The sequence below is a fragment of the Corylus avellana genome, chromosome 7, assembly GCF_965113065.1.
Source record: "Corylus avellana chromosome 7, dhCorAvel1.hap1.2, whole genome shotgun sequence".
Taxonomy (NCBI): Eukaryota; Viridiplantae; Streptophyta; class Magnoliopsida; order Fagales; family Betulaceae; genus Corylus; species Corylus avellana.
In genome coordinates this window covers 23532832-23550375 of record NC_142496.1, presented here as the reverse complement: position 1 = coordinate 23550375, position 17544 = coordinate 23532832, and the positions used below count along the sequence as shown (strand labels likewise).

Below are 17544 nucleotides of genomic sequence, written 5' to 3'. Positions count from 1 at the left end.
CTTGGTCATTTTCATTCATAGAATTGTTGAAATCAAAAATTTATTGAACTATATAATGTATGCATATATAATGCGTACCAATATCTTATTGTATCAAGAATTTATTTATTTATCTTTTTTATTATTATTATTATTATTATTTATTTTTTATAATTGAATCTTATTCAGGTTAAGATTTATAGAATCAGATAATAAGATAAATATAAAGCAGAATAATATGAAATAAAGGAAAGAGAGAAAGACACATAGAGATTAAGGTGGTTCGGCATATAGCCTACATCCACGCATCAAACCTTTAATAGGTTACATATTTTCTTGATTATATGATTTGAGTACATAGCTTTATTTATAGAGTTTTATATGTGATTTGAAATATTTCAAATACAAAGATATCACTTAAATCAGGATTAACAAATATTATCTAAATCTCTTGATTTAGGGAATACAAAATCAACATTTATTCTAAAAGATTTATATCCTTAACATGCCCCGCAAGATGAACGGTTCATTAGCGATCGTTGATCTTGAACATATTGAGTGGCTAGAGTTGGTGGCCCTTGATTTGAAATATCGGCTGCTCTTGAACTTGAACTTCGGCCGGGATTTGAACATCAACAACTTTTTGGCCGGCATCGGTTACTTTGACCAGAATTTTGACATCGGCAACTTTTGGCCAGAATTTGGACATCAGCAATTTTTGGCTGGAATTTTGACATCGGCTACTTTTGGCTGAAATTTTGACATTAGCTACTGTGGCCGGAATGAGCCAAGTATGGGCTTGAAATGGGCCACAAATGCCAAAACATCTGCCTCTTTGGGCTTTTTATTTTTTTCGCTTGCTGAACCAAACAAAGAATATTATGAGATGTCATTTTTATCTCCTCCATGAACCAAACAACTTTCTTCCCTTTTTTTTTTTTTGTTTTTGTAGGCAAGCAATGGACCTCATAGATCGTTTTCTTCAATGATACATGTCAAAATCAGAGAGAAAATGATTATAGGAGAAAAATGAAGTAAAGAAAAAAAAGAAAATTGCAATCCAAAATCTAACAATTGGCGTTAGCCTGTTAGCTGATACCATATAGAATCATATAATAAGGTAAATATAAAGCGGAGTAATATGAAATAAAGGAAAGAGAGAAAGACATATAGCCTATACATCCACATATCAAAGCCTTAATATGCTACATATTTTCTTGATTATATCATCTGAGTACATAGCTCTATTTATAGAGCTTTAATTACATGTGATTTGAAATATTTCAAATACAAAGATATTACTTAAATCAGAATTAATAAATATTATGTAAATCCTTCATTTAGGGAATACAAAACCAACATTTATTCTAAAGGATTTATATCCTTAACAAGATTCAAGTAATAAATCACCATGCATTACTATGAGATGCATGACTTCATTGACACAATACGTCCATTATGGACTGAAATATAGCAAGTAAGAGCACACAAACATAAGTTACAGGCTTACAGATGACGTCCTATTTCATACAAGAAATTTATTGGCAACGAAATTAGAAGAAAATACTGCAAACTGGATAGTATTTGGAGACTGACTTATTTGTAAAGTTCCATGACTCCCAAAACATTGTAGGCACGACAGATAACCTGAAAACCCGAAAATCCCGAACTTTTGCTCATGGCCTCGAACTCCTTCTCAGTTCTTTCCTTCCCTCCAAAGATAACAAGCATTGTCAAACTATTCAAGAATGAATAGAATCAAGGAAAACAGAGCATGTTGTATGTGGAAGAAGAACAGAAGGAGAAGAAGAAAGAAGAAGCAAGTAGATGAAGCAGAGAAGAAGAGAAGTTCTTCATTATCATAATAAACTCACATGAATTACAAGTAGAAGCAAGAAAGCTTATATACAAGCTTCCAATGAAGCAACTGAAACTGTGAAAACAGTTTAACAACTTGAACTTAAAAACTAACTAACTTACTCAACATAAAAGCTAGTTTATTTAGTTTATACACGTGTTAAAACTCCCCCTCAAGATGGATGTGAAGGATGATAAATATCCTTTACAAACATCTTGGATAGCAATCTGTAAAAGTCCTTGAAACCAAGGCTTTTAGTAAAGATATCAGCTAGTTGATTATGGGAATTAACATGAAGAGTGCGAATGAGTCCAAGTTGTATTTGCTCACGAACTAGATGACAATCAATTTCGATGTGCTTGGTCCTTTTATGATAAACCGGATTTGCAGCAATATGAAGAGCTGATTGGCTGTCACAAAACAAAAGAGCAGCCTGTGGATGAGGAATTCTGAAATCCTTGAGAAGAGAAGTCAGCCACATCAACTCACAACATGTGGAAGCAAGAGCTCGATATTCTGCCTCAGCAGATGATCTTGACACTGTGTGCTGTTTCTTAGACTTCCAAGACACAAGTGAATCACCAAGAAACACACAAAAACCAGTGATAGACCTTCTAGTATCTAAACAACCTGCCCAATCTGAATCTGAAAAAGCCTTAAGATGAAAATCTGATTTGGCAGAGAAAAGAAGGCCTTGAGTAGGAGAATTTTTCAAGTATCTCAGGACTCGATGAGCAGCATCTAGATGAGGTTGCCGTGGCTTGTCCATAAACTGACTCAATATTTGAACTGAGAAAGCTAAGTCTGGTCTTGTAATTGTCAAATAAAGTAGCCTGCCAACTAACCTTCTGTAGCTTGTGGAATCTGAAAGGAGATCACCTTCATCCTTTGAGAGTTTCAAATTTTGTTCCATAGGAAATTTAACAGGTTTAGCAGCCAATAAACCTGAATCCTCTAGGATTTCAAGAGCATACTTTCGTTGGCAAAGAGAAAGTCCTTCTATAGACCTAGCTATTTCAAGACCGAGAAAGTATTTTAAAGGCCCTAAATCCTTCAACTTAAATCTCTCATTCAAAAGAGAGATGAAAGAGGACACTGCCTGTGGATCATTGCTTGCAATAGCTACATCATCAACATAAACTAACAAAGCAATAAAGGAAGATCCTTTGAGTTGAGTGAACAGGGAGTAATCTGCCTTGGACTGTGTAAAACCAAGCTGAATCAATGCAGTGGAAAATTTTGAAAACCACTGTCTAGAGGCCTGCTTCAATCCATACAAGGATTTAGTTAATCTACAAACCTTTGTCTCCCCCTTAGTGCCAAAACCAGGAGGCATAGACATGTACACTTCTTCATCTAAATCCCCATGCAAAAATGCATTGTTTACATCTAATTGATGTAAAACCCAATCCTTTGCTGCAGCAAGTGCCAGAAAACATCTAACCGTAGTCATCTTAGCAACAGGTGAAAAAGTCTCATGAAAATCCAACCCTTCACATTGAGTATACCCTTTGGCTACCAACCTAGCCTTGTATCTTTCAATGCTTCCATCATATTTGTACTTCACTTTATAAACCCATTTGCAACCAATAGGATGTTTATCAGAAGGCAAATCAGTGACTACCCAAGTTTTATTTTCCTCCAAAGCCTTAATCTCAGCTTTCATAGCCTCACACCAAAGTGGATTCTTAACAGCTTGATGATAAAATTTAGGCTCAGGTTGAGATGAAATGGAAAGACAGAAATGCTTATGAGAAGAAGACAAGTTATCATAAGAAATGAAATTGGACAATGGATAAGGTTTACCTGAGTTGTCAACATTTGAAGCCAATTGAGGTGAACAAGTAGAAACCAGTTTACAATGATAATCTTGCAAGTAACTAGGTTTGTGTTTGATCCTATCTGACCTTCTAAGAATAGGAGAAGGTGCAGAACTAGGAACCTGGAAAATGGTGTCTGCAGAAGGAGAAAATGAGTTGTTTGCAGAATCAGAATGTGAAGTTGTGTCTGCAGAAGGAGAAGTGAAAATTTCTGCAGATTTAGAATGAATAGGTAAAATGATGTCTGCAGAATCAGAATGGGAAGATAATATATCTGCAGAATTGTGGTTTGGTGATGGAACAATAGGAGGTGGTTGGATGTTTGATGGTATGGAATCAAAGAATTCTGTGTCAGGAGACATTGGAAAAGAAATAGAAGGTGAAACAGTATCATGCATATGCATTGAAGGTGAGGGATGACCTAGAGAAGAAGCGTAAGGAAATATGGTTTCATGAAATATGGCATTTCGAGAAATGAAAACAAAATGAGTATGAAGATTATAAAACTTATGTCCTTTCATGCCATATGGATAACCTATGAAAATGCAAGGTGTAGCTCTTGGATCAAACTTTGTTCTATTTCTAGACAAAGTTGAAACATAAGCTAAACATCCAAACACTTTGAGGTGTGAATAAGATGGCACAACAGAAAATAATAGTTCATGTGAAGATTTATTGGATAGAAGGGGTGTTGGAATTCTATTGATAATATGAGCTGCAGTTAAAACACAATCTGCCCAAAAAGGTAAAGGAAGGTTGGACTGAAATCTTAAGGATCTAGCTACATTCAAAAGATGTTGATGTTTTCTTTCAACCACAGAATTTTGTTGTGGGGTTTCTACACAACTTAGTTGATGAATAATGCCTTGGGCAGAAAAGAAGTCTCTCATGTGAAATTCAGTACCATTGTCGGATCTGATGCATTTGATTTTAGTTTGAAACTGAGTTTGAACCATATTAGAAAAGGATTGTATGATGGAAGAAGTTTGAGACTTATGTTGCATCAAATGGACCCAAGTGAACCGTGTGTAATCATCTACAATGGTGAGAAAAAATCTGGATCCATTAAGGGAATTGGTGGCCATAGGACCCCATACATCACAATGAAGTAAATCAAAAGCAGACTTTGAAAAAGAACTACTAACAGGAAATGGTAATTTGTGTTGTTTAGCCAATGGACAAATTGGACAAACCGAATCTTGTTTACAAGAAATAGAGGGAACAATATTTTGTATCAACCTTATTCTAGACTGAGAAGGATGCCCCAATCTGTAATGCCACAGATCACATGAGGGGTCCTTTATGGAATTAAAAGACAAATGTTTGACAAAAGAAGGAATACAAGGAACTGAAACAGATGCATTGGCTGAAACCTTGTTTGCTTGCATCAAATAGAACAAACCAGCAACTTCTTCACCCACCCCAATCGTTCTCCAATTGTGTAAACTCTGTATAAAACAATATCCAGCAAGAAATATAAGGCAACAGTGTAATGACTTTATGAGTTTACTAGCTGAAATCAAATTGAAAGTGAAAGAAGGAACACACAAAACTCCAGTTAGTGTAAGAGTTTCTGAAATTGTAACAGTACCAATGTGTGTGACAGTAGCTATGGAACCATTAGGTAGTTTAACATGAGTGGATACAGTAGCAGTGATGGTGGTAAACATAGATGAACAACTGATCATGTGATCAGTTGCTCCAGTGTCGATAATCCAAGATTTATTTTTCTGTTTTGAATGAGAAGCTATATTAACATATGCAGAAAAAACAGAATACTTAGGATTGAGTATACCTGAATTACCAACAACAGAGTTGGCAGATGATTGAGGGTATTGATGCTGATTTAGTAGATTCATCAATTGTTGACATTGAGCAGAAATCATGGACAACTGATTACCACTCAACTGAGGACTGCTCAACTGAGAAGAATTATTCAACTGAATGGAATTGCTCAACTGAGGAGGATGAGAAATAGGACCACTAAGGTCAGTTCCTTGCAATTGCACTTGATTGGCTGAATGTGACACTGGTCTGGTTCGAGTGAGCTTAAAACCAGGTGGATAACCATGAATTTTGTAGCATTTTTCAATAGTGTGACCAGCTACTCCACAATGTGAACACATGGGACGATCTCTCCTATAGTTTTGCTTAAAAAACCTAGGCCCTGGTGAAGTTTTGGTCATATATGCAACAGGTTCAGGATGAATTGAAGGAGAAGGTTTGGACAAGGTTGATTTAGTCATGAAGGCAGAGGAAGTATCATGACTAATGGAACTCACACATATTTCTCTTTGTTTTTCTTCTTGAATGATAAGAGAAAAAACCTTATTAATTGAAGGAAGAGGAGATGTTAATAGAATTTGAGCTCTAACAGCAGAAAAAGAATCATTCAAGCCCATCAAAAACTGTAAGACACGTTCTTGATTAAAGAGTTCAAGAATAGATTGCATATGACCACAATGGTAGCAATTGCACATAGAGATAGGCCTGTAATTATTTAATTCTTCCCAAAGAGTTTTGATGCGAGTATAGTACTGACTTACAGTGGAATTCTCCTGAGCAACCACTGAAATAGCTTTCTGCAACTGAAAAATCCAAGGACCATTCCTTTGAGAATATCTATCTTTGAGATCCAGCCACATATCTTCGGAAGAAGTGATGTAAATCACAGTAGGATAGATTTCTTTGGAAACTGAGTTCAAGATCCATGAAACTACAAGATCATTACAACGAACCCATGCATGGTAATAACTCTCAAAAATGGATGGTTTTGGCAGTGAACCATCAATGAAACACAACTTGTTCTTTGCACTCAAAGCAACAAGCATAGCACGGCTCCAAGTGCTATAATTCTCTCCGGTGAGTGGCTGAGGAACCAATAAAAGTCCAGGATTATCACCACTTTGAAGAAAGAGTGGGCTAGATGGATCAATGGGACGAGTATTTTCGAAAGGATCAAAGAAAGGATTGTTAGAAAAATTATGGTTGTGTGGTTGATTTTCTGCCAGTGAAGCAGAGAATACAGGGGAAATGTTTGGTGAAAATTCAGATGGAATGTTTGCATGAGCGGAAGATGGTGAACAATCTGCCATTGGAGATGGACCAGAATATGCAAAGAAATCACAGTTTGTGATTATGGCTTTGATACCATGTCAAACTATTCAAGAATGAATAGAATCAAGGAAAACAGAGCATGTTGTATGTGGAAGAAGAACAGAAGGAGAAGAAGAAAGAAGAAGCAAGTAGATGGAGCAGAGAAGAAGAGAAGTTCTTCATTATCATAATAAACTCACATGAATTACAAGCAGAAGCAAGAAAGCTTATATACAAGCTTCCAATGAAGCAACTGAAACTGTGAAAACAGTTTAACAACTTGAACTTAAAAACTAACTAACTTACTCAACAGAAAAGCTAGTTTATTTAGTTTATACACGTGTTAAAAAGCATGGTATTGTCAATGGTGGAAACAAACTTAGCAGCATCAGTTGACTCAGGTGCCTCTGGCATCGCATAGTCAATGATAATCAGCTTTCCACTTTGTTGCAGTGCTTTATGGCAATTCTTCAAAAGTTGTATGCAATCTCCATCACTCCAGTTATGGCATATATTCTGCAATATAATGCATGAAAAATGCAAAGAAGTGTTCATTTTTTTTTTTTTTAGTTAAGCCATGCCAATTTACTTTCAAGTGTCACATAAATGGTTAATGAACTGACCTTCATCATAATGGCGTCACCTTTAGGAACACTAACATACATATCTCCTCCAACATGCTCGATACCTGCAGAAAACTTGACCTTGCTCTTCAACATCAAAGTTTTTTTTTTTTTTTTTTAACCAATAGAAAATATAGAAAAAGGGAGACCAACCACTAAGCATCGACACAGCAAAAACCACAAGACCGCATAACATCCCAAACCTGAATTGCTCGAAAAAACCAGATAAGTCAAAACCAGGACAAAGAAGCTGACTAAACCAACCTAAACAGACGCAAAGCTAGACTATTAGAAATATTGTGTAGAACCCTAACGAGCCCTAATCCATGCTATTTTTGCTCGCTACTAGCAGCCCTAGAGTGAGAGAGAGAGAGAGTTCGGATATGGCTCTTCCCATCCAACCCAAACTTTTTTACAAAGTCTTTGGCATGTTAGGATTGAAAAACAAAGATATATATATATATACACCATGTAACATTCCGTTCCCACATTAGGAAGATAAGTAGCCCACAAAGAGTGGTGATTTATAAAGGATAGTTATAAGTACTGAGTCTCACATTGCTTACTTATTAGGTGAAACTAGATTTTATTGAGGTGATAATGCAGATGTGGCTAGCACTCTCTTTGGGTTGTTACAAATGATATCAGAGTCACCTAGTACTGCCATGCGCTATTGTTAACACCGCATGATGTGACTCTAACAAGGACTTGAGGGCCGGGTTTAAGGGGGAGTAGGGGGAGGGGGAGTTTCTAATACCCGGTCCCATATTGAAAATATAAGTAGCCCACATAGTTAATTAGTTGTATATAAAATATAGTCATGTGTGCTAAGTTCCACAAAAATGACTTTTCATGAAGAAACTTTAAATTCTTAGCTCAACAATGGTGAAGCAAAAGCAACCTCTACAAAGGTTCTAGAATGTGCTCGATCTTAATATATATGCTTAACCTTAGAGATAGAGCATCCTTAAGTATTTATGGGATGAAGAAAAAACACTCAAAAAATGTCTTCAACATAGTGCAACAGATGTCACGGTGTAAAGACGACCTTAAAACCGTAAGGACGCTACTAGGGTTTCATTACTAAGTCTTTTGAAAAACCCAGCAGCGTAAGGACGATTTAGGTGACGGTGCTCTCTTGAAATCCTTTAGAATTCTCAGCATAAGCACAATTGATCAAGTGACGGCTCAGGACATGAAACTCTCTGGAAGTCTCACGTCCATCAGCATAAGCACGGCTAGCTGACGCTTCAGGAGACAGTGCTTTTGGGAGTTGACTGGAATAGCCAGCATAAGCACGACCTGGTGACACATCAGATGACAGTTCTCTTTGGTTGAATGATGAAGTCTTTTTGTGAAATTCGTTAGCACGGCTAGGTGACGGTACATGTATATCAGATTTATAAATTACATACAAAGACTTAAACTTTTACACCAAAACACACAAGGTGTTGAAACGTTTTAAAACCTATGTTTTGATCATTGAATAAAGCCAATTTTTGAGATCTAACATAATCAACGTGGATCTTGGAACCCATGAGTGCTTTTATAATCTACTCATTTAGAGTGGACAATTCATCTTCCCAAATGGGATTAAGTTTTTGGGGTACCACAAGAAGTGCAACATTACAGTGCACGAGTCAACTCGTTTTTTTGTTAATTTGTTTGTTAATATATAGCTATTTCTCATAATCTTTTGGATTTTTAAAGTAGTTGTGCAAATATGTCATTAATGAATCGCCTTAGCTAGCATGCACACTAGACATGAATAGGATCCTCTCTAGTTTAAAATGGACTGGAAAATATCTAGTTAATGTCCTATTAATATAAATAATAATAAAATATTATTTATACTTTAAAAATAATTAAAAATTAAAATAATAAAAAAGTAAAAAGTATTTTAAAAAAACTAAGGGGTCCGGCCACCCTATAGGGGGTGGCCGGACCACCACCATTGGCCTGGGGTGGCTTATTTATTTTCTTTTAGTTTGGCCGTTGTGGGTGGGCAGACCACCCCCTTTGGGCTCTGGGGTGGTTTTGGCCACCCCAGAGCGGCCAGTATGGGGTGGTCGAAGCCACCCCATGGCCCAACGGGGGTGGTCCAGCCACCCCCAACGGCCAAACTAAAAAAAATAAAAAATTTGTTTAGGTTTTGGGGGTGGCCAGCCCACCCCCGTTGGGCCATGGGGTGGCTTTGGCCACCTCAGACCGGCTGGTCTGGGGTGGTCAGGGTGGCCGGACAACCCTAAATGAATTATTTATTTATTTTTTTAGTTTGGCCGTTGGGGGTGGCCGGACCACCCCCATTGGGATGGAGTGGCTTCGGTCACCCCATACCGGTGGTCCGGCCACCCCAAACCCTAATCAAATTTTTTATTTTTTTTAGTTTGGCCGTTGGGGGTGGCCGGACCACCCCCGTTGGGCCATGGCCACCCCAAACCGGCCGGTTCAGCCACCCTAGGCCAATGGTGAAATATTTTTTACTTTTTTATTATTTTTATTTATTTATTTTTAAGGTATAAATAATATTTTTTTAGTATTTATATAAATGGGACATATGGCCCTAAGATCTCTTTGGCCATTAACTGGAGGATCCTATTCCCACTGGACAAGCCTGCAATTGAAAGTGGAGATAGTAGTTATTGGCAATTAAAGGATTATGATACCTGGATAAGATGGCGCATGTTGTATCACATTAGGCAAATCAAAGTTGATGCCTTTAGTTGAAGGGTACTTGGAAATGATCATGTTCAGGGTTGCTCCAGTGCCACCAGCAACATCAACCAGCAATGATACTCCCTCAAATCCTTTGTATGTCTCAAGAATTTTTTTCATGGTTATTTCGGAGAGATCAGCCATAGCCTTGTTAAAAATTTTGTTCAATTTTGGATCATTTTCCAGGTATTGGAAGCCGGAGATCCCATAGACCTTTTCATGTAGATCTAGATTACCTTCTTCAAGAATACTATCCTTAAGATGTCGCCTATAATTACAAAATGAATGCCAAAACAGTTTTGAGTGTTGTATATATATAGTTGGAAGACAACATCAGTGATATATAGACAGTGTGAGATATATATATATATATATAGGGCCGGCTCAATGGCTAGGCCAATGAGGAGGTCACCTAGGGCCCCCAGTTAGTAAGGCCGAAAAAAAAATTTTAATAAGGCCTAAAATTTTTTTAAATTTTATTTTAACTTTAAGGCCTATTTTTTTTTTTTTTTAAATAAGGCCCAAAAGTTTTTCCCATAAAAATTTAAGGCCTCTAAAATAAGACTCCAATATAATAAGTCCATTGTAAAATAAGACCAATTAACCAAAAAAAAAAAAACAAATATGCCACATCAATTCTTTTGGACAACTAATTAAAAGTTAAACTTAAAAGTCAAGAAACAACAATGAGAATAAAAATAATAATAATAATAATAATAATAATATAAAAATATAATAATATTATTAAAATAAATATTATTTAATTAATATTTAAATATTAAAAAAAATAAGGTCCAATTTCAAAATTTTGCCAAAGGCCCCAAATACATTGAGCCGGCCCTGATATTATATATACATACGTTCAATAGTTGCATATACGCACATACCAAACCTCTGCCATATTTGGTTGAGAATTAAGTAATGCCATGGAATTTAGGAGGCCGCCATCTTCATTCTGAGCAAAGAATTTGCCAGCCGGTGAGAGTCCATAGAGTCTCTCAACCCTTCCATCTTCGCAGGTGCGCATAGAGCAAGTAAGAAGTGAGTACGTGGCAAGTAAACGGAGCATGCGGTCAAGCAGAGAAGGGGCGTCGGGGTTTTTTGTGGGCAGCTGAGAAGTAATCTCAGAGGTCGACACGTAAGCACCCCGGTTTGCCCGAAGACTAGCAATTATGTCGAACAGGTTGAGCTCAATGGCAGCGGTCAACACCATGGGAAAGATTTGAGAGGTGGACAAGTGCATGGCATAGAGACATGCATCGTCGTCTTCTTTGTTAATGGACTGGTTTTCTGTGGAAGCCATATTTTTAGTAATTAATTTGCTTCTTCGATTTTCCAGGCCGGGTGTTGTTTGTTGTATTTATAGTTCAAAAATGCAGACTGCATGCCGTGATCGGGGCGACATGCAGTCGCCACGTACGTCGCTGCACGTTCATTTTGGCTGCGCTTATAAAAGTCGTCATTAATTAACGTTGGACTTTTTGCCTGAGCGGCAAAAAATAATGATCAACATTGATGGACTTTTCGGCTGAGCAGCTAAAACTCACGGTAGCTTGCCTTAGGACCGAATAAAAACGCTACTCGATCGTTTGAAAAGTCTGAAAAATATTTTAATAGCCACCTGTCCAATAATAGTTATTAGACAACTACAAGTCCATATACTATATAATGTATGCATATAATGGTTAATGAACTGACCTTTATCACAATGGCGTCTCCTTTTGGAACACTTACATACATATATATGATCTCCTCCAACATGCTTGATACCTGCAGAAAAAGTTGACCTTGCTCTTCAACATTAAAATAAACCAACAGAAAATAAAGAAAAAGGGAGACAAGCAAGCCACTAAGCCCCAAAACCATCGACACAGCAAAACAACAAGACCACCTAACATCCCAAAGCTAAACTGCTCAAAAAATCCAGATAAGCCAAAACAAGCACAAAGAAGCTCACTAAACCAACATAAACAGACACAAAGCAAGACTATTTAGAAAAATTGTGTAAAAACCTAAGAAGCCCTAAGCCTTTTTACAACATCTTTGGCCTACTTGGCTTGAGAAATAAAGATAACATATATAACAGTTCGATCTCACATTGGAAGTATGAAAAACCAACATAGAGTGGTGATAATAAATAATAATAATAATAATAAAAGACAGTAATAAGTGATAAGTCCCACATTGCTTGCTTATTAATTAGGTGAAACTAGGCTTTATAGTTGATTCTAAGGAAGTTCCAAATTAATTAGTTCTTTTGGGGTGATAACGCAAATGAAACTTTTACACCAAAACATAAAGGTGTTGAAAAGTTTTAAAACCCAAGTTTTAATTACGAAATGAAGCCAATTTCTAAAACCTAATAGAATCAATATTGTGGAACTTGGAACACATGATCATCTTTATAATCTACTCATTCAGTGTGGACAATTCATCTTCCCAAATGAGATTAACTTTTTGGGGTAGTGTCGTAGGAAGTGTAACATTACAGCGCGCATAGGTCAACTCGTTTTATTTTTTATTTTTCTTAATATAGTTATTTGTCACAATCTTTAGGATTTTTAAAGTAGTTGTGTGAATATGTCATTCATTGTCTTAGCAATGCACACTAGACAAGCCTACAATTGAAAAAACAAATTTAAATATACCTTTAAAAATTAACTTTTTCCCCCTAATTTTTTATTTATTTATTTTTATTTTTTAAATTTTGTCCTTCAAACTAAACGTTCTAGTTCCGCCCCGGATGGTACCTGATAAAATGGTGCATGTTGTATCACATTAGGCAAATCAAAGTTGATGCCTTTAATTGAAGGGTACTTGGAAATGATCATGTTGAGGGTTGCTCCAGTGCCACCAACAACATCAACTAACAAGGATATTCCCTCAAATCCTTTGTATGTCTCAAGAATTTTTTTCATGGTTATTTCGGAGAGATCAGCCATAGCCTTGTTAAAAAGTTTGTTCAATGTTGGATTAGCTTTCAGGGGTATTGAAAGATGGAGATCCCATGGAGCTTTCCAAATAGATTGCCTTCTTCAAGAACAGCATCCTTAAGATGAAGCCGGCCTATAACAAAATCAATGCCAAAACACTACGAGGCCAGGACCTAATTAACAAAAAGGTCTGTTGGGTCTGGTTCAACTCATTCGGGCCCACGCTCACGAGGCCCAAACTAGGCCTACACGAGTCTATGACCCAGGCAAGGGCCACACGGTATAACAGGCACACAACGTCAAAGAAGAGACTCGGGAAACAAATTCGCCCTTGATCCCGAGCATGGTGATCATTGAGAATTTGAGAGAATAGACTATTGTCCTTGGCCCCTAGAGAACCCTTCGCATTTATGGGACGATAAAGACAAGATCCTCAAAGGGATGGATTCCAGCAATTAGGATGCCGCATCGCATCCCAAGATGCATAAAGGCCCATTGAGATTCTTTAAAATTTTCAATCATTTATCTCATTTAAGAATTCTTTAAGAATGGATTTCTCATTAAATTTTTTTATTAAATACTAAAATATGATTTATTTTAAAAATTTAGATGAGATGAATGACTCATATATATTTATGAATTTTAAAATCTCAAATTTAAAAAAAAAATATTAAGAGATCTCAATCCAAAGACTTATCCACACTCACTCTGAGAGGACATCTCGCATTTATGACAAAGGGGCTGAGGAAAGGTTGCGTTTATGACCAAGGCGTGGGAATTCCCACCAGTCTGCATTTATAGGAGTGACGGATTCTGGGGATTTCATCACTAGGTGACATACAAGACACAAGAAAAAAAGGAGAGTCTGGCCCATATAGAGAGGAGGGTCGGTACCCCAAAACCAATAAGAAGGGCCTGAAAAGCCAAGGAAGTATATATAATGTTAGGATCAGTCACCACTACATATACATAGGAAGATTATACTAACTTAGGCATCGTAGTTCTTGTCGGAACAGCCCAACAAGTCTCTAAGCGTTGTGTATTATTGGATCGCAGGCTTACCAAGGAGGAAGATACACTGCTGAAGGAGGCTATTGAATACGATCTTGGTCGGAATATTTTGGGTACTAACAAGGCCACTCACTAAAAACAACAGAAAAATATTTTAAAAGCCACTTGTCCTATAAGAGTGTACAAGCAAGGCGATTATTAATCATAATTATTAACAACTGCTAACAGTTAATTATTGCCAATAACCGCAACTGCATAATCACCTAAATCGGTTGTGGTTCACTATGTCAAAAAGATTGCAAATTCAAGTATAAGCTATCGCGAGTAATAAATTTTTGATAAGACTGAAATAAATATATAGGGAATGGTAAATGCTTAAGTAAAATTTCTATTATAATGCACAAAAATAAAATGAGTTGATTGTTGTTTTCCATTGAGAAGTGGATCAATGAATTAGTGAATTTTTGAAAATCATATAAAATAGTTTAAAAATACTATGTTTCACCTATAGCCCTCACTAGAAAATTAGCTACTTATACCTAGGAGTACAAAACCTATAATGACAATGCTAAACATTGAACACAATAAATAAATAAATAAATCTTCTTTTGTTTTTTCATCTCCGCAGTGGGTTGCCTTCGTTTTCTTCTTTTCTTTCAATTTATGTCTCTCTTTCTTTTTCTTTTTTTTCTTTTTTTTTTCTTTTTTGTTTTTTTTTTAGTAAGTTAATTTCTAACTTTCTATTAGTCTCGATCAGTTCTCATTCGAAAATCTCTGTTAAAAATAAAAATAAATGGAAGACAATATTAAGAATTTAGTTGTGGTTGGAGTAATTTCATGGACTACACCTTTGCCTTCAGCCAACTTCACAGGAGCATCCAAATGTCCACTTTGCTCCTCTGATGATAAAATGAACACAAGAAAAGTTGCACAACCTATTAGCAGCAGCACTACACATGGAAAAGATATGAATATATATATCAGTTTCTTCATATAGACATGCAGTGTGCTCTTGGAGTTGGCTGATTGTGTAAAAAGTTGGAATTTTTTTTCAAACATTCTGCGGAGTTTTATTGGTTTTAAGCATGTGGGGTTGATTTATCGTTTGGTCCCTCTATATCAGTTGGTATTAGAGCAGGCTTTATTAGAGCAAGCTTTATTCTGATCATTCTGATCATGGCCAATTAGTACAATAGTGACGATCCCCTTAACGCATTGCTCGTGATAGGGAAGCTCCTTCGTGAGCCAAATTCTAGGAGTTCCAACAGATGGAACAACAAGAAATGCACCAGTTGCATGCAGGAGATGTTGGAATGCATGCAAATGGGTCTCCTTCGAAATCACACGGACAATGATGCTAAGATGCTGATGGGATCCGAGTGAGGCATGTTCATCACCAACGACCTGCACTCATAAACCAGCCACTGGTTTATGACGATTTCAGTGACAATGAAGACTTTGCTAAAGGAGTGTTCGGATGAGACGTTAGAGCAGATCGAAGGGGTGGAGGACGTAAAGATGCCGGTCATGGAGGCGCGTGTTTTAGAGGCTATGAGTGCATGACGCTGGCTTTATGGGAAATGTCTATGGAGGCGCTGGCTATAGGGATATTTATGAAGAGCAACCTGTGCGCAAGGATTACGGTAGGGTGAAGTCTCATGAGTACCGAATGAAGATCGACCTTCAATCCTTCAACGAGCATCTTCACATCAAAGATTTCCTAGATTGGGTAGTGGAAGTGGAGATGCAAGTTCAAGGGTAAATCCTGCCTAGTGGGAACAATTACAGACTCAAGTGCATGGTAGGGGACGCTGTCAAGGCATGTTGATTGAGGCGTCGTCTGACGATGAGTGTTTCCAAGGCAGACGTGTCACCTTCTATTTTTTTTTTTGGTACATAGGAAGTGGCAAAATTGAATGAAAGACTTGCGTTTTGATTATACGTGGCGTTTTGAGGATAAGTGTGGGTTGGAGAATAGCGTGGACTTGGGCCGGAATTGCGGGCCGTTAGATGGGTTGGTTAGTTGGGTTATTAGCTTGTAAATTGATTGTAAGTGTATATAAACAATCAGTAAGTAAGCTGTGTAAGAGCATTATTAACAGTCTTATCAAATTTTATTCATCAAAATAGCTAAAAATTATATTTTTTCTATTTTAACTGTCAACTATTTTAAAACACTCATAGCACCTCACCATTTTAACTATTCATTTTTACTATTCCATTTCAATATTCATTTCCAAATATATTTTATTTTATTTTTATTTTTATTCTTTATCTCACATTTATATTTTTCAATGTTTGTATTTTTCTAACGATCATATTTTTGAATATTTGTCTTATCATAATGGTCATTTTTTAAAAAAAAATTTGTATTTTCCTAACGGTTATATTACTTGATTGTCTCCAAGAGTTAACTTGTGAGCCACGCCTATTTAAGCAGAGGTCACTAGTTCGAATTATATATATATATATATATATATATATATATATATTACTTGATTGTCTCATTTGTATTGCTTTGGAGATTATTGGGTGTCTCGAATTACCCATTAATTCATTCTAATTCCAGTACATCATTCATTTCTCATAAACACTTCCTTCATTCCACAGTCCAATTTCTAAAAGCAAATACGTTACATTTTATACAAATAGAAAGATAGAAAAATCTTTACACTAGGCCAGAAAGATTATTAATGGGGCTGGCAGATCAATTAACATCTGGGAGGATCCAGGGATCCCAAACCCCCATAAACTACGGACTTTCATTTTTTTCCAATTTTATAATATGATGAAGTTGAAATTAAGGAACTTCGAATTGGTAGGCGTTTGAAGCTCCTAAAAATTAATAATTCTTTTTTCACACAAACGTAAGAAGTATGAGTAGTTAATATAGCGTTGATGGACTCAAACTCATAGGCTTAAGCTTTTGGGTTATGTGGTGTCTCAACATACTATATTATGGGCTCACTATAAAGATTCTAATGTATCAATCTTCCTAACAAGTGGTATTAGAGCCGATGGTGGTATGCAATATGGTGGAGTGGCGCAGGAGCAAGCACATGCACAGGCAAAAGGTGCTTGGAGTGAAGGGCAAAGGTTTCTGGAGTAAGAACAAGTGTGCAAGCTGTGAACATAAACGAGGGTCCCTAGAGAATGAGCAAAAAATATGAGAATTCACGGAGTAGGGAAAAAGGTGCGTGATGCAGGTAAAACCCACATAGCCTACGAGTAATCTTGGACATGGCCATAAGATTGATAAAATGCTTCAGTTTGAGGGGGAGTATAGCAATGTGATGATGAACTCACCCATAAAAGGGAGATTGTCGAATATATATGTGTGAGTGTAAAAATGATAGAGTCCTACATTGAAAATATGTAAGAAGTGTGAGTAGTTAGTATGGCATTGGTGGACCCAAACTCATAGGCTTAAGCTTTTGGTTTATGTGGTGTTTCAACATGCTATATTATGAGTTCACTAAAAAGATTCCCCAATATATCAATCTCCTGTA

The 17544-nt window shown here is 36.7% G+C and overlaps 1 protein-coding gene and 1 pseudogene across 1 annotated transcript; both read right to left on the bottom strand.

Annotated features, from left to right (window-relative positions):
* Positions 1-1368: 1368 nt before the first annotated feature.
* Positions 1369-11399, bottom strand: LOC132184294 (caffeic acid 3-O-methyltransferase 1-like). Its single transcript, XM_088518077.1, has 5 exons — positions 10979-11399; positions 10043-10359; positions 7377-7441; positions 7094-7269; positions 1369-1717 (listed from the first exon to the last, which is right to left on the bottom strand). The coding sequence occupies exons 1-5, from the start codon at positions 11392-11394 to the stop codon at positions 1576-1578; spliced, it is 1116 nt and encodes a 371-aa protein (XP_088374203.1). The 5' UTR covers positions 11395-11399; the 3' UTR covers positions 1369-1575.
* LOC148584691 (uncharacterized) lies at positions 2010-6752 on the bottom strand (annotated as a pseudogene).
* Positions 11400-17544: the final 6145 nt, after the last annotated feature.

What these genes read in the sequence shown, in the direction of transcription:
- LOC132184294 (XM_088518077.1), bottom strand. Translation starts at nt 11,394, where the DNA reads ATGGCTTCCACAGAAAACCAGTCCATTAACAAAGAAGACGACGATGCA. An exon ending in CCAAATATGGCAGAGGTTTG is followed by an intron (nt 10,360 to 10,978) that starts GTATGTGCGTAT and finishes TTGTAATTATAG; the next exon opens with GCGACATCTTAAGGATAGTA. An exon ending in ACATGCGCCATCTTATCCAG is followed by an intron (nt 7,442 to 10,042) that starts GTATCATAATCC and finishes AGTTTTCTGCAG; the next exon opens with GTATCGAGCATGTTGGAGGA.